This window comes from Abrus precatorius, unplaced genomic scaffold (genome assembly GCF_003935025.1).
Source record: "Abrus precatorius isolate BTA unplaced genomic scaffold, Abrus_2018 Scaffold4, whole genome shotgun sequence".
Classification (NCBI taxonomy): Eukaryota; Viridiplantae; Streptophyta; class Magnoliopsida; order Fabales; family Fabaceae; genus Abrus; species Abrus precatorius.
In genome coordinates, this window is record NW_020874384.1 from 21,484,054 (window position 1) to 21,502,282 (window position 18,229).

General features: G+C 29.8%; 2 protein-coding genes across 3 annotated transcripts; one reads left to right on the forward strand and one right to left on the reverse strand.

The window, feature by feature from the left end:
- Nucleotides 1–4,923: 4,923 nt before the first annotated feature.
- LOC113864718 (auxin-responsive protein SAUR21-like) lies at nt 4,924–5,220 on the reverse strand. Its single transcript, XM_027498762.1, has one exon. The coding sequence runs from the start codon at nt 5,218–5,220 to the stop codon at nt 4,924–4,926; it is 297 nt and encodes a 98-aa protein (XP_027354563.1).
- Nucleotides 5,221–11,899: 6,679 nt separating this feature from the next.
- On the forward strand, nt 11,900–15,428 carry LOC113865430. 2 transcript variants are annotated; one of them, XM_027499960.1, is made up of 5 exons: nt 11,901–12,272; nt 13,731–14,027; nt 14,136–14,351; nt 14,451–14,579; nt 15,064–15,428. In XM_027499960.1, the coding sequence occupies exons 1-5, from the start codon at nt 12,024–12,026 to the stop codon at nt 15,280–15,282; spliced, it is 1,110 nt and encodes a 369-aa protein (XP_027355761.1). In that variant the 5' UTR covers nt 11,901–12,023; the 3' UTR covers nt 15,283–15,428. The 2 variants fall into 2 exon arrangements, with proteins under 2 accessions (XP_027355762.1, XP_027355761.1); XM_027499961.1 differs by lacking the exon at nt 14,136–14,351 and having other exon boundaries at nt 11,900–12,272.
- Nucleotides 15,429–18,229: the final 2,801 nt, after the last annotated feature.

Genomic DNA, 18,229 nt, shown 5'->3' on the forward strand with positions numbered 1-18,229 from the left:
ATACTAACTATACTCTATTTGAGCCAAAGCAAAGAAAGAGGAGCGGAACCTAGTCTTATTCTGAGAGGAACTACACAAAGGCCTACACCCTATCTACAATTCAATCTTCTCTTTTATTCTATGGCCTATGCAAGCGAGAAGTGATATCTAGGAAGACATCTTCTCTACAATGGATTGTGATGCCACCCATTGGATGATTAAATCCAAATTCCTCTTCAGCTTGGCTCATCAATTCTTGAATTGCAGGTTGATTCAAGAATGCTATAGGAATCACAAAGCGCTTCTTTTGGTTTTCTCCTACATAAACTGCAAGATAACCCTTTGGGACATCACTGCGCCTTTGAAGACCAGGCAAACGGAAACCCAATGCAGAACAAGGGACTTGTGTAAGAAGTATTTTATGCTTAAAAATTGTAAAAGACTTGACTTGTTTGTACCTACAGTCATGACCATATCTTTACCTATATATAGATAAAATAATAAAGAGGGAGCACCATATAGTAATAAATTATTGATGATGCATGAAGTATCGCATGGTACTGTCTTGGAGATCTTCATCAAAGACCCGGAAATTATGTGAGGTTGTCACTTTTTTTAAAAAATATTTTGAAGAGAACCCTAGACGATAGGTACATGCTTGAAAGTTCAAAAATGAGGCAAAACCTAATGCTTGTCTTAACAATTTAATAGCAGACATTGTGTTCTAGACACGCTCTCAAGACATCTTACGTTCTTGTATCGTATTGAACAGGCAATTGATACCAATTACCTTTACCATGTACCAGATAAGATAAGGCTTACAAATTCTTGGCACCTAACTGCTGTTCTGAAAGTGTAGTTTTTTGAATTGTTGGGTTGTAGAAATATCTGTAATCAAGTTCTGATCGGTCAAAATGTTAGAATTGGAAAAGGCATGCTTATTAGCTGCAGTCAGAATAAAAAAAAAAAATCAATGTAAATAACCATGAGCGAATAATTGGCACCTGAGGCACCCTTCTTGAGAATTGAGTAGTTAACTGGGAATTTGATACGTTATGCATAGAGGTGGGTTAACTTAGGCAAGACTATATATGGTTTTATTTATTTTTAAAATTTAAGGTCTGGATCTGTTTACTCAACATAGACAATTTTTTAAGACTTTATTTCATTTTATAAATAACCTAACTTAAGAGATTCTTTAAAAATCATTTTAGAGATTACCATTAAATTAATAAATTAGTGTAAACATATATACAAGCGAAAGTTAAATACACCTTGAAGTATATGATTTGTCAACAATGTACTAAAAGTTTATTACAACAATAATATAGTATAACGACGATAATGAAAATAATAGTAATAATAATAATAATATATTTGTAACGGTTTAAATAAATTATACTTTTTAACTAAAAAAACCTTCTTAATTAACTTAAAAGGTAAATTTTTAATTTAAATATATTTTTAAAAAAGTTCTTGTCTAACTTGAAATTGACTGTGTCATAAGCTTAGACATGAGACATGATATATAATGAATTCTCTAATATGTTTTTAATATTTTAAATTATTGGTCAAATTTTATTTTAAAAAATACAAAAAAAATATGAATATCACTCTTAATTTAATTATTCTCACTCTTAATTGTTTTATTTTAAATAAAATATAGTCAGTAATTAAAAATATATTAAAAAACTGTTAGATAATTTTTTATTAATTAACATGTTAAAGTATGCTTTTTAGGTTACAAGAAAAGAAGTTAAAAAGTATGTTACACACACTTCTTATGACCAATTTCTTTGCATGTTCTAAAAAAATGAGTAACACATCAGCCGCTACACATTGCAAGGAGGAGGCCCAACCCATTTGGTCTATAGTCCATTTTCACATAGCATGTGATGATAAAAAGAGTGTTTTTTGAATTTTCCAAATGATTATTGATATTTGAAATTTTTTCAAATTTTTAATTTGAAAATAAAAAAGTCAATAATTACATTAATTTCTTTTAGAGATTAGCCTCTCTCTCTTCTTTTTTTTTGGTCAATAGAGGTTAGCCTCTTAATGGATTCACGACGTCCCATTTTGGGCCCAATGAACAAATTTTGACCAAAAATATGCTGGAACTGGATAGAACAGAAAGGTATATTTTATAACTTATAATATTAATCCATCTCTACAAGACCAAAAACAACCATCACACTATATTAGTAAAAAAGATCCAAGTTCATATGCGACACCACAAGATTAAAAAAGCCGTTTTCATGTTTTAATAATTTGTTTGGATAAAAAAAAATATAGTTTATTATTTCAATTTAAATTTAAAATTATTTCTTCCTTCGTTTTCTTTTCTCTAAAATAAATAGATTTTTAATATTAATTTTCTTGTAATGTAATATACAAAAGAAGAAGAACTATACCCCTTTATTTTTATTTTTAGTTTTATTTTTGCTTTAGAAACTATACCCCTTTATTGAAATTTATTAATTTAATAATAGTATTAACAGCTTAGATGTAGATTGAATAATATAGTAGAAAAAATAACCTACGATTGTGCATTTGAGAAAATAGTTTAATTAAATATTTATTTAATAAGATATCACACAAGAATTTAAAGCATAAATTTGGTCATGAAATTTATTAAAATAAGTGAAAAATATATATGAATTATAAAATTTTATAAACGCTTTTTTTTAAATAGTGGCATTGCTATTTTTAAAAAAATTTCAAATTTATTAATAATGATAGATAATCAAATATTTAATTTAACCGGAAATGAGTAAAAATTTTAATAAGAAGTTATTGTAAAATTATTTCTATCAACTATAGTTAAATAAACAAGGAATATTTTAAATAAATTAATGTACACAAATTAAACCAAATTTTAATTGGGGAAAAAAAAAAAAACAGAGCTATTGATGCCGCCAGCTAGGTTCCACTTAAAAAATAACTTTCATCGGTTTCTATAAAATAAATATATCACTTGACAGCGTATATCGTGTAACGAGTATTTTTAAATTTAGATAAAATTGAAAAAAAAAACTTAAAAATATTATAATTATGAAAAATGTGTATAATTAATTTAGCATTTTTATATATTCAAAAAATAAAGAAAATATAAGCTTATTTTTTATTAAATACGTTAAATGGAAATAATATTTTATTATTATTTTGTCCATAATCAATTTTTATTTCTTCACAAACATACTCTTAGAATGATCAGTATACCACAAACAAATTTAAAAACGAGTTTCGATATGTAAGAGCTACTTGCTAACCAGGCTTGCTAGTTGTTCTACATTGGCATTTATGTGATTTAATTTTTAAACTTTTAACTTGTGTGCATGACATAAAAAGTTGTCTTTTAATTTTTAAAAAAATATGTTTCTTTTTAACGTGTAATTTTAGATATGTCTTTTATAATGTTGTGTAATTTTTACTAAACAAAATTTATACGTCAATTTTAATTATATTTGTCTCGTTAGACACATTTAAAAAACCATTTTAAATAGTAGATAGTTAAAAGTTTGTCATGTACAGCATCTCTTGTTTGGCCAAATTCAAACATAAACATGAAACAAATATTTTATATTATTTGGTCCTTATTCTTTAACAAATGCATCATAAGAATATTTTATAGTATAAAATATAGTTAAATATTTAACTGTCCTCAGAAGGGACGCCCATTCACAATTTTTTTAAAGAGTGTGGTTACCCTTTGACAAATTTTACATCGTCTTTTGCGGGGCTTAAAATACTAAATATGGCAAACATGTAATTTTAATAATGCTGGCAATGCAATGTTTTACATATATTTTTTAATTATTTAATTTTTAAAAATTGAATAATTTATGAGATATGTGTTTTATATTTTAAAAATAATATATTTCAAAGAGTATGTTGTTAATATTTTTTTAATATTCAGCCAACAACTATAAGAGTAAGAATACTTTTAAATCGTCTATTTTTTATATTTTCAAACCTCCTAATTACTAAATTTGAGAAAATATTAAACATTTTTTATATTTTAAATAATAAATGTATATATTTTTTATTAATTTAATACATTATAAAGTAGGAAGAGAATTTATAGAAAAGCCTGAGTATAAATTTAGGACAATACATTTTTTAACATTCAAAGTGGAACATCATTCAATATCCTTTGATTTTAAAAAATAATTTTGAGATTCATGTATATAAAAAATTATTTAATATTACATATAATATCAATTTAGATATTAAAATAACAAAACTAATGAAATTAAGCAATTGAATATAAATCTAGAAATGAATTCAGTTATAACAAAAAGGTAAACAAAAGCGTACAAATAGTAATTCAAAATTTAAAAAGTTGTTTAATAATAATAATAATAATTATTATTATTATACGATTTTACGATAAAAATTATGTTCGAATATCATCTGCAAGGAATCAAAAGTCTCAAAATAATAAAAGAATAATTTTGTTACTTATATATATGAGAATTGACACCATATTTAACGTTATATGCAATTATTTTTATTTTATTTATTTTTATCTTTTTTCATATACATACATCTCATAAAACTTATTCAAATGGGAGATAATTTATGGCTGTTCATTTTAATTGTTCATATAACATTTCCATTCAAGAAAATGGTAACTACAAAAGGCAACCTGCAATTATTGAATTACGAGTATAGCTTAGCTTAAGTTTGCAAGCTTTAAAATGACAGGAAATAAATTTCACAACCAAAATTATACAGAAACAAAAGGTAAATTTGTAGTGGCGATTTTGCTTCTCACTAACAGTCAATATAATTATAAACTGTATACAATGGAATACATTATTATCTATTTGCCATGAACAGAGTGGAGTCAGTAGGAAAAACACTAAGATGGTGACAGTAGAGGCAGAAAAATGGACAAATATATGGATAGGAAGGAATAGGGTGTTAATATATTATCATTCAGGAGGAACGCAGTTGAGAGGTAAGAGTGATGAATGCTTCTTCTTTGCAAGGGATAGTGAGACCCCCCATTGGATGATTGTAGCCAAACTCTTCCTCAGCTCGGTTTAGCAAGTCAAGAAAAGAAGGATGGTTCAGGTAAGATATTGGAACCACAAACCGCTTCTTCTGAGCCTCTCCAACATACACTGCTACGTGACCCTTTGGAACATTTGACTGATTTCTACTCTGAAGATGCTGCTGCCACTTGAATATCTTGTTGGCATGAAGAGCCATGAATTGCAGACGAATACCCATAATTTATATGATGATATGAATTTGAAATAATTCGAGACACAGAGAATGTAAGTAAATACAAGATAGTGCAGTAGTAACTTATTATAGCTAGTACTGTCCAGTGTAATGTGCAAGAGTTGATGTGTTCGAGCGTGCACTTGTAGATAATGTAATGATGACTTTGGAACTGAAGGGTTTGGCGCTGTTGTATTTATAGTGTTGTTATGATGCATCGATGGAGAATGGGAAGCCATACATTTCCAGAAAGGATAATCATAAAATAGGTGACTCCAACTCCTAGTTGGGGTATGGAGCCACAAAAACAAGGGCCCACTTTATGAAATTCACAAAACTCTCTCACGTGGCTGCACTCAGTTAGCTTAACTCAATTCAAACTTCAACTCATCACTCTATAGAAAAACTATGAGCCGTACACTGAAAACGAAAAGGGTCACATCACACACCTCACATGTGATCGCTTAAAAGATGCAACGAGCACACGACCCCATCCATAAGGGCTCTAAAACTTAGGAACGTCACACTTTGATTCTCTCCATCCAATCTCTCTCTCTCTCTCTCCACCAAAATCACAACCATTTATCCTTATCTAATGGTCTAAACTGTGAGGGATAGGTGATATTCGTTAATATTTTAATGAAATCTGAACCATTTGATATATAACAATGGTTATGATTTTTGCTGGAGAGAGATGAAGGGAAATATTGACCACAGACGATCCAGAATATTTGGAAGAAATACGTTCCCGAACGTCAATGCTACTTAAATTAAATGCAGAAACTAACCACACTTCCGTACCATGCATGAATTTGACTCTTGAAAAAATACGTAAAGTAAAAAAAATTGATTTCTCTAAATAAATTAAACTAAATACACATCTACGTGGTTTGTTTAATGCATCATCAGTCTACAGTGAAATGCATGTATATATATATGAAAATTGAATTTCAAAATAATGAAGACAATCCAAATATAGGGGTTATATATCCTTTCCCTTTTTCCTAATTTTCTCCCCCTTCCCATAACAAAATATACTAATAAACTTATATTATTGTTTTCGATTCTCTTCTCCACCCTCATTTCCTTCTCCCAACTAAACAATATGTTGGAATACACAGCCGAATACCCTATGAATCAATCAACCCTCCAATCATTAGGAAGTGAAAAATATTATTTAAAACTTGTGCTCCATATTTAAGATGAGAATCAACATCGGAAAGCACAATAGTTGGCATGGTTCAATATGCATATTGTCAGAACAATGGCGTGGGTCATCATAATGTGACAGATTGCAAATGAGTTGCTAACTAGTATATATGCTAGAAGTAGGTTCCATTAGATTCGTTGTCCATGTGATGTACGTTTTTCAGTTTTCACATACATATTCAGAATCACATGCTTATTAATCATACAAAGGTAAGGAGAATATGTACACTATTACTCTCATGTATTTAGTTATATATTTTAATTTTATAGTATTATTTAATTCTTTTATATTATTAATTTCAATAACAAAGAAAGAATCTTTTAAATAAAAGTGGAAATCAAGATTTTAAAGTGCAATAATAAAGACACTCAAAAAATTTTGTGCATGAAAAATAAAATTGGAGCATGTACCTCTGTACTTGCATTATAGAATAGTATTGTCAGGGTATCTCAGGTGCAATTTGGCACTGCTGTTTGCATAGTTAATACTTTGGCCACCCACCGTTTTTGATTGAGAACGGTTTGCTTCTCTAATATTCCGGAGTGAGCATGTTGTTGACGTTAGCGTGGCCTCATGAATGTTTAACAGGATCCACGAATTCCTCAATTATTTAGGGTTGTATTGCATTTCCTTATGTTACATTTTTCAAAAACAATATTTCTTGCACATCACTATTTAATTAACACACCATTATTTTATGTGGAAAAATAAAAAATATGTATATTAAAATGCATGTTTTAGGATTTACTTAATAATTTAAAAATATGTAATATTTTTTATGCATATTAATTTTTATTAAAAAAATATTATATATCTTTATACAAACGTTAAAAAAATTTACATGTTTTATAATTGATATCAATTAATACTAATGATTTTTTAGTATGAATTAGTACTAATAATTCAAGCAGTAAACTAGCATTGTCGTGAGAAGCCTAGCCCAATAGACGGTGATTCCATGGGTCAAATCATGTTGACTTGCAAAACAAACGGGTCCATCAATTATTGGACTGCATTTAGTCCTGCCTGATTTAATAGCAGGTTGGTCTTCATAATTAATAAAATTATTTAAAAAAAACTCTTAATATCTAATAAAATCAACTAAAAATATATCAAAATGACAATTATTCTTTGTTTATTATAAAAAAAATTTTAAATTTAACTGAAAATTTTAAATAATAGATAATTATAAAAAATAATATGTTTAATATTAATAATGGATATTTTACATTATTAAAGAATAATGAATTAAATAGATAATCATAAAATAAATTACTTAAATTAAAACACATGATCTATATTAATACAGTATGTCAAAATTCAAATTTTAAAAATCAAAATCAAGTTAGGATTTACTAAAATTATAATAGTCTTAAAATCTAATTTATATTAAAAAATATCTAGAATTAAATATAGTGCATCAATTTTCTAAATTTGAGTAATAATATTTGAAAGGAATAAAAATTTATAAATACAAAAAAAGTTGAATACTCAGCTTATGAAAAATCACATAAATTAATGAAAAAGAAAATGATTTTTAAGATTACTCGTATTTAAGAGGGATAAATCCAAATTTATGGTATAAAAGTAGATTTGCAAATGATTAATCAAATAACAAAATTTTTAGGAGACAAAACCCAAGCCTTGTACTTTTCAGTTTGATTTTTATTAACTGACTATTGAAAAATCTTTCCCGTTTTGAATACCTTTTGTCATTTCATATTAATGTTTCCTCCAGCTTTTTTACTAGCAAAACGTTTTCTAAACACATATTGGATCTGGATATATTTTTTTACATTCGTTCACATTAAAATAATGAAAATATCATCATTATAATTATGTTTGGTGAGTTAAAAGTTATAAATTTTAGCTTTTAAAAGTTATATTAATATAGATTTATAGCTGAAAATTTATAATGTATAATTAATTTATGATATGAAATTATCTGAATTAGTTGTACAAGTGATTAATTTATATTAAATGACTTAAAAAATTTATAATAATATTAAAATAATATTAAAATTAGATAATATTTATTTTAACACATTTTATTGATAAAAATAATATTATTAGTTTAAATAATAACTTAAATTTATTTTTAAAATTATTAAGTTTAATATATTATATTAATAAAAATTATTTGAATTAATTTAAATAATTTATATTTTTATTTTAAAAGAATTAATTAATTAATTTTTATTTAACAAAATATACTATTAATTATTAATAATAAAAAATAAAAAAACTACCGTAAAAATAAAAAGAATAAAATCAAAATAAAATTAAGTATCAAAGTTTTAATTATATAAATAATAAACTATATTTTTAACAAAGAGTACAAATTTAATCAAATTTTTTTTTTTTCATTTTGTATTTAATAAACACTTCTATAAGTATAAATTTGCTACTAAATAACTTACAAGTTATCTTACCCACCATAATCTATGTCTCTTGGCCACTTTTCCTCTGATGCAAATGCAAAGGACGATTGACCTTACACGTGGGATACTCATTACATTTTATTTTTAATTTCGTTGCACTAATTATCGAATATTTCCCCGTGATTTCAGGGTGTGGAATTTCTAGTAAATGGGGTCCTTAGTTTCAAAATTCCTTCTGTACGTAACAGATAAATCTTTAATTGCAGAATCCTTACTTACTGGGTGTGTTACTTTGTTAGCTTAAATATGTGAATCACATATATTATTCAGGTTTAAAAAGGCTACCATTTTGCAGCGAAGCAAAGTTGGCATTCTTTGTGTATCTATGTATCCCAAAACACAAGTATGTATCTAACACATGCACCGTACATGAATTGCTCGTTTAAGCTGTTATTTCATTACTTTTTCCTATGTTGGTGAGGCATAAAGGCTTCAGTAAGGTGGTGATCAGCTTTAAGTAACACTCCTTCATCCGCCCTAATATGGTGAAATATGAGAAGGAAATCAGTTATAGCTTGATATAGAGCTCAAAGTCAAGGCTATATATGGATTTGCTTGGCATAAGGCTGAAATTTACGGCTAAAACGGATTCACTGGTATTCTAAACTATTTTACTTCTCAGGTGCCTATGGACAATTAAGGTAGTAGCTGAGACGCTACTCTAGTGAAGCAGGTTGTGTATACTTTTAGGACATACTTGATAGTGTATTAGTGCTGTATATTTTTATCCAGTTTTCAGGTAGAAATGGTCTTCATTCTTTAGTATCATTGCTGCTAGTTTTTATTGAGTTGCAGCTAACTTAGCTGCTCGAAACGAATGAGCAAACTCGTTGATGGCTCAAATTGGGTCTCCTCAATCGTCGACTTTCTCAGTAAAAAGATTCTCTAAGTATATAATTTTTGCACCACCATCTTCCTCGTGGCCTCCAGTGGCGTCGAGGTCATCATTCGCAGTCTTCTTTTCTTGGCAATTCAGGTGTAAATATCATTATAACTATTCTTTACGAGTTTTCATGGTTTGAAAACTTTGAATTATTTTTTAATTTTAATATATATCATTAAAAATTATAAATCTTTTATATATTAATTTAAAGCACTCGAAACCAATCAAAATAATAGATATATACTATATTGGTAATATATACAGAAAAAAAATGTACAGAAGGTGCAACATACACAATATTGGAAAACGTAAGAAACAACAAAGAGTGAATGAAAAAAATTATAATATAAAAATTCAAACTTATCAAAATACGTACAGTTGAGTTGAAAAAAAAATAATGGTAACGGGAATATTACATACTAAAGATCTTTTATCAAAAAAAGTTGCAACAAGCTAGAAAGGTATTAATTTTTAATTAGTTGTTTTATATTTAGTAGTTAAATAAATCAGACAAAAAAAAATTCGTGTTTCAAAATATATATTGTATTTTTATTCTAGTTTTTTTTTAATATTCACATTTTAAAGAATTATTAATTTTGATCTTCAATCTTTGTTAAACAATGAAGTAACTAATCCAAATAATGTTATATATCAATTTTTATGTCACGAGTCACTTTTTCGTGGAGTTGCATACACATGGTAAGAGAGACCAAAGATAATATACTTATGAAAAATATAGGGATTAAAAAATTATAAAAATTAAAATCAAAATATAATGTATATACTTGAATAAATAATAAAAAATTGAAATATGAAGGTTGGAGGGGCATTTTCACATGACGAGATTCTTGAGACTAGAATTGGGATCAATTAATTTTTTTTAAAAAAATTATGAAGACATTTTTATAGTATGATATATATATACTATGAAGAAAAATCAAATTGTTAATGGGGGCAACTACCCCAACAATTATAACATGGATCCATCCCTATTGATTTAGATTCACATGAATCACATCAAACAACCGCTTTACCTCTTAACTTTTCTGATTCTGCCATGTCTTCTTTTGCAAAAGAAATATGACAATTATCTCTCTTCCTGTGTAAACTTGCTTGCCCCATGGGTGAAGACTGAATAATGCAAGTTGTTTCATGGTCAAACACATTTACTGCGGATAATTTAAGTAATCCCAGCTTCACAGGATCACAACATTGCTTAAAATCAACGATTTTTTCTTAAAAAAAGATTAGTGTGCCATATTTTCTGCAATGAGCCCGGCCCACTAGTTAAGCAAAATTGAATAACAAATGGGGGGCAATGTGGCATGCTGATTTTGGACTACATTGGGCTAACCTGTCAGTGATCCTTTTCCACTGTCTACAACGTTAGCCAAGTTTGGGATGATGTTTCTGAAAACAATTACTAAACTAAAAGATAATTGAACTTGGCTTTATTCCATTAGCTATAGTGTCAATGTCAAATTTAATAGTGCTAAATTGTTATGGAACTGAAAGCCACCACGGAGTACGGTATGCGAGTGAGGCCCACAATTCGTAAATGGTAAGTAATATAGTAGTGTGACTTCGACACGCATCCTAAAAGCATCAGATACGGGCCACTCCAAAATTTGGGTAAAAATAAATCTGGCCCAATTCCTACAATTGGGATTAGTGGTCTGCACCATCTTTCTACTCTGTCCCTCTTCTACCTTAAAATATGAGTCCATTATAGATTATTTTTTATTTTATAATCCAAAAAATTATTTTGAGACGTCTTACATGAATATATATTATTTAAAATAATTTGTTCGAAACTTATTTGATCCGTTTACTTTTTATATATTTTTTATAACTTTAATAAGTTTTATTGTGAAACTTGCCAAAATAATGGAAATGAAATACTGAATTACCCAAAGAAGAAAACATATAAAATAAAATGAAATAAGAACCGAAAGTGCATTAAAATTAAGAATGAGAGAAAAGCGACAAAGGGAGTGCGCTTTGTGTAACTTTGGGTCAGCTAAAACAAACAGGACCAATGTTTTAGGAGCACATGTTGTGTTTGCGCTTTTTTACAAAAGATATGATTAAGATTTACATGTGTAAACTTTCTTTGGGGAGCCACGTGTGGGGTTCACAGTTCACACCGTCGCTGACTGATATAATAATGAGCTTCAGTCCCTCTTCTGACTCTTCCTCTTCCTATGTGTTAGGTTGATACTTATTAAATAGAGGCCAAAGAAGCCAAATTTGATGCACAGTAGAGGGGTGAAGAATGGAGAGCAGCAGCAAGAGGAAAAGTGGTGGAAACGGAGAGATTCTAGATGGTTCCAACATTATGGAGTTGGTTGGGAACGAGCAAGTATTCAGCAACTTCGTGGACCATAAGTTTCATCAGTTGGATAAGGACAGAGATGGTAAGCTCTCAGTGAAGGAGCTTGAACCTGCTGTTGCTGACATCGGTGCTGCTCTTGGTTTGCCTGCTCAAGGCATTAGTCCTGATTCTGATCACATCTATTTTGAGGTCTCTCTCTCTCTCTCTTTCTTTCCTAAAAAATGGCTTCCTTTGTAATCTTAGCAATGCTTATTGAATTGGGGGTTAAACATGAAAATACTCATTACTTTATTTGAATGATGAATTCGAATCAGAACTCTTTGCCTACTGTTTTCTTTGTAATTCTCAATTAGAAAAAGGACTGATACAAACTTTCAAAACCGACCTGCTCCCAAGATCGATGTAAGGTGTTACATAGGCTTTTGACTTTTGCATTGGCTTAGGTGGCGGCAGTATTGCAAATGCTTATTATTTTAATTATGTCCATGATAATGTCGTGTCTAAGAAAATTATAGTTAACTTATCATCAGGGTAATATTTAAAATTTTATTTTTGTATGTGTGGCTCATTTGCAAACTATATACATGTTTAATACTTCAGATGTTGATGAAGAGACAATCTGAACTAGGGGGAAAAAATCTTAAATGACATTACGATTTTTTTTTAATTATTTTTAATGCGATGCTTGTCTGCTTTCCAGGATAAGTTCTCAAAATTTTGAACTATAGGTGGCCCCAGAAATATCATAATCCATGATACCTTGGTCGGTCCGGTTGAAATCTGCTTTATGGTTGCAATTACTTGCCGTGCTTTAATTTGCTTTTTGTTGCCATTTTATTATCTCCCTGGAGGCAGAATCTGGTGACATATATATGTTGGAGACTATGTGAAGCTGACATTTTTTAACTGTTAATATTTGTGAAATTGTTGATGGACCGTGATGTTTTAATCATTAAACCATACTTGATTCCAAACCCTACAATTGAAGAAGTGGAAAATTTATAGTTTATTTTAGTGTTTAGAGTTACAAAAAGTTAATCTGCCATTATAGATAATGATGAACTCATGGGACCCAAACTGCTTGTGCTGGCTGCATCTGTGGACAAGAAAAAAGGTGTTTTTTAATGGCATGCTTTGTAAAAAAGCAAATCTGTTACCTGTATGATAAATACGGGCAAGCAATAGTTATTAAAAAACTAGAGTATATGACACCTTAGCCCAAGAAGGAAAAATTAAAGAAGCAATGGATTCGAAATTAATGATGTGTTAACATTCACGACAAATGAGAATTTGCCGGAGGGCTTTTCCCTTTAGCTGTTTTACTTTTAGTTTGTTTGCTATGAAGTACTATTATCATGCAAGAAATACATATTAGAACAACAGAAATTACCTGGTGGGCTGTAATTTTTGCCAGCAGTTCATCCACTCTGGTACATAGGATCAATTTATACTTTTAAAGCATTATTGGGTAAACCAAGACCCCTAACTGCATTCGTTATATTTCTCTGGACAAGAGTTTGGTTCGCCGTTATAATTTCAATAAAATTCCTCAAGTTCCTTTGATAAATTCATCATGTTCTATCTACATTTCCAAAGATTAATTTGCACTAATAATGGAACAAGGGTAGAAAATTTTATTGACTCTAGGTCTTGAATGAATTCACCCATGGCAAGCAAGAAAAGGTGAGCAAGACTGAATTCAAAGAGGTTCTCTCAGACATTCTTTTGGGCATGGCTGCTGGACTGAAGCGAGACCCTATAGTTATACTCCGCATGGATGGGGAAGATCTCCTTGAGTTTGTTAATGGTCCAGGTTATGAAGCAGAGCTGGCATCTATTTTCTCTCAGATTGAGTCCCCCAGTGGATCACTTCGTGAACATGTAATTGAAGCTTTTGGAAGACTCACTGTTGATCAAGGAATTCCTCCTACATCAGATTCTTGGGTAAACAATTAATGCAACTATTTTTGTCCTTGAATGATGTTTTAGTACACATTTAAGTAGTTTTTTTTTAACATAGAATTTCGTGTGATCAAAACATAATTAAAATAGGTTTTCAACAACATTGTGGATCCAGCACTGTCTCAAGCTGGCCCTGCTTTGGACAAGCCTGTTACTCAAGAGACATTTTTGGAAGAATTTAAGAGAGTGGCATTGAGTGTGGTTGATTGTCTTAAAGAGAAACCTGCCATCGTTGCCCACAGTGAAAACACCTTTGATGGACGTGGTGTCAAGAGACTTTTATCCAACAAGTTTGAATTAGACAGGGTTTATTATTTTTTTTGTGCTTCATTGCAATATTTTGTTTTGAATTTACGTTGTTTAAACATCCATATATGAAATTTACCAATCTATCACATGATGCAGACATTGAACTTAGCTTTGGAGAATCTGCTCAAAGATCACAATGGAAAAATATCAAAGGACCATCTGCGGTTGGCACTAGATCTGGTGTCTCCATCTGCTGGTTTACCTCCAGTTGGAGCAATTGAAGAGGTACGGTTCTAATGCATACAGATAGTCCACTTTCCAACTTATTTTGGATTCATCTATTTGTCAATTACTTTTAACTCTACTGAATTTTGTTTGCTGCTGGATAGCATTTTGAGGTAAAAAAAACTAAACTAGGCCGAAAATACAGTAGAGATTAAAGTATTCTTAGCAATTTGTTTTATGCTAACTCAAAAAAAGCTTAAAAATTACTGTTGACATGGGTCAGTGGTAGTATTTGTAGCGAAATTGTCACATATTATATTTAACTGTTCTTATTTAATGCTATTATTTATAATTGACCATAGAGCAATTTATTTCACGATACTCAATATAAGCTCAAAATCTTAGTTGGCATGAGTCAGTGCTATGGCTAGTGTTTATGTTCGCTGGGTCATGTCTGCATAGCATGACATACAATGCTGTCATACAATTTATGTTTAATGCGTCTTCCTGAATCGGAGATTAAAAGCCGACTTTGATTTTACAGATGGATAAGGTTATTGGTGAAGCCTTTAAGACGGTGAATGCAGATGATGGGAAGACAGTTAAAGAAGACGAATTCAAGAAAATTATAACTGAAATACTAGGGAGTATCATGTTGCAGTTAGAGGGCAATCCCATATCTGTTTCTTCAAATTCAGTTGTGCATGAGCCTTTAGGCTCATCTTCTACCCTTTTGCAGCCATCTTCTAGTGAAACTGCATGACTGTCTCAAGTTTATGAACAATAAAAAACGAAGTACAATTAAAAAAATTATTCATGCAAATTGTTACTGGCATAATTTGTATTTTGAAAAGTCAATTTTTATGCTGCGGGATTATTTATGAACCTGAAGTTGTAGAATGCCACGGAAAGGAAAAAAAAATTATATTGTCAATTATTACCCCTTGTTGGGCGTGTTGATCACTTCAGTTGTAAACTTGTAATGTAGATTAGGCCGTTGATGGAAATATAAAAAGAGAATGACGTAGTATAATAATATGGCATACCTTTTTCAATCAGTGTCATTGAAAATATAATATACTCGCAGTTGGACGATTGCTGAATGAATAAGAGCAAAGGAAAAGTTGTAAAATGGATTCTTTTAGAAATGCACCATGTTTTCTTGGACCTTGTGTTGTTTTTGGCATGCAATTATAGCAATCAAGATGGAGTGACAAAGAAGTTGAAGAAATTTGGGATGTGACACCATGCCGGCTACAGGCTAACTTAATACAATGACAAAAATATGTATTAAAGCACCTCATTTATGAAGAATTCAGGCAATTGGGCATCAATGGAAGTGAGGAGAAGCAGTTATCGTTAAAGAGCTAAATGCCAAATTGGGTTCTCTTTTGAATTAGCTCTCTGTGTAGTCTATTTAATCAGTGGTAAAAGTTCGCTTAAAAATTTGAGATGTCAACATAAAAAAATGAGAAGGTCTAGCTAGGTTGATAATTTGAGGAAAAAACATTGGTGTAACGACTCTTAAAAGGGTGACACGGTTACATATTTCAAAATCTGCATAGTGCAAAATTATGCACTCTGGCAGTTTTTAATATCACTGGCAGCAAGATTCAAATAAGATGTTTAAAATATGTAATTGATGAAAGTAACTTATTTAAAACTTTTAAAGTGCTCGCTAATTATTGAAATTAATAATCTAATCTCAATATGTGAGATGAAGGCAAGAAGTAATAAAAGGACACTTTTGATTTGCTGGATAATCAACTGTTAGAGGTGAGTTATCTTGTTTGAATAACAAATGTTTAACTGATAACTCATTATTTATATCATCATATGCGACACGTATCCGTCATAGATTTTAAAGAAAATAAATTAACATGAGCTACTAAACTCATTAATTATGTAACATTACAAAGTTAGTTGCTGGGGCATGGGAGCGATCTTGGACATGGATAAGTTTTGGATCCAATCAAGGAAACATATATCTTCTTGTTATTATTACTCGTGACCAACATGTGTTCTCCTCAATGAAACATAATATGTACCCTTGTATGCTAATGAGACCACTAGACACTTAACTTTATTTACATCATCGTCCAATGAAAAAATATATCATATTTTTAATTTTGAAATTCTTTTAATATTTTTAGTTACTCTTTATCCTTTGGAACCCAATGCTTTCTCTGTATTGTACTTGTGTACCGCTGTCTCAGCATAAATATGCAGCTTAAGGGAACATTTCAGGTATATGCTTTATGTAACAAAATATGTCTGTTCCTGCATATAATAACGAAATCAGTGGAAAATTCAATTTGAAAAAGGGTTCATTATCAATATTATTTTTATTTTTTTGAAATTATTTTATAATGAGCAATTTTTTTTCCATTTTAATGTAAATTATATTTGTCTTTTGGAATCCTATACTTGGGTTGTTTGTGTAGGTACATTTGAGGTATATGCGTTATGTGCCACAGAAAGGACTTGACAGGAGCACCCAGCTGTCCTCTATGAGGAGGTGTTCTTATTGTCCTCATACAATATTTATTCAACAGAAAGAATTGGGTAGATTTTATATTCATCTTCTATGTTCTGAAAATGCTCGCCAAAAGTATTTGACTTATTTTTATTTTGTTATGTCGCCGCTACTAGTGAACTAAGGCAAGCCATTAGCCTCAGAACATAGGAACAAAAACATGCCCACCCAACCATTAACGTCATTGAAGCCCAATATTCTTTTTCATATTTATTTTAAAGTGCAAAATTTTATATGACAAAAACTACAAAGTTTTAGCCTATTTGGCATATACGTAATGCTGACAGAATAAATGACGATTTATCAAATGATGGAACCTAATAGCCGAAAAAAAATACTTTACAATTAATTTAGACGATGTTTTGAGATAAATTTTTTGTGAACTCAAGACACATTGTATAAGGAATGTCAGCAACATGTTTAATTATTAGTTAAAATTTATTAAAAATTATATGTTTTATTTTTAATTTAATATTTATTTCATATTTTGATAATTTTTAATTAATAATTAAAAATGTATTAAAAGATATGTTGCTAACATTTCTAATAATCTGCAACGGTACTCCAGAAGATATCACCAATACTAATTACTAAGGACGAACAAATCTGTAATCCTTTTTAAGTGTCACACATTGAATTGCCTCATCTTGTAAGGGTAAGCACTACAAGGCGCTCAAGTGTATTGAAGTGCAGCAGCCAACCTCTCATATGGTAACAAGAAAGGGAGAAAGAGTTATCAACACCATTGGATATCAACCCCTCAAGACTAGTTAATTCTTTTATAAATCCTAATGTCAAAAGTAATATATATTATATCTATTGTTTAATCAATATAATTCCTTAGTTATGGAAGAATAAGACTAGCTTCTCGTCTGTGGTTATATCATTAAAATTAAAATTTCCTGAATGTCAACGTTCATTTTCTTCGTTGATAAATTTCAGTGGTAACTAAAGGACCATATCCTACAAACATTTCATAAACCAGTCTCGTGAGCAACGACCTGTCAAGAAAACATGAACCATCCTCAGATCGAGTCTGAGTGCATTAGCAAGTTTTGATCAAGAGAATTTATTCTCACTAGAGTTTGAAAGGTCCTATAAATAATAGTAGCTAAACACGGGATTTGTCTAATCATAACTAGCTGATATTTCCAATGATCCCTTGTTTGATCCG

Excerpts from the sequence above, each read along its gene's own strand:
- LOC113864718 (XM_027498762.1), bottom strand. The coding sequence starts at position 5,220 with ATGGGTATTCGTCTGCAATTCATGGCTCTTCATGCCAACAAGATATTC.
- LOC113865430 (XM_027499960.1), top strand. The coding sequence starts at position 12,024 with ATGGAGAGCAGCAGCAAGAGGAAAAGTGGTGGAAACGGAGAGATTCTA. Across the intron at positions 14,028-14,135 it reads CTCCTACATCAGATTCTTGG|GTTTTCAACAACATTGTGGA; the intron begins GTAAACAATTAA and ends TAATTAAAATAG. Across the intron at positions 14,580-15,063 it reads CAGTTGGAGCAATTGAAGAG|ATGGATAAGGTTATTGGTGA; the intron begins GTACGGTTCTAA and ends TTGATTTTACAG.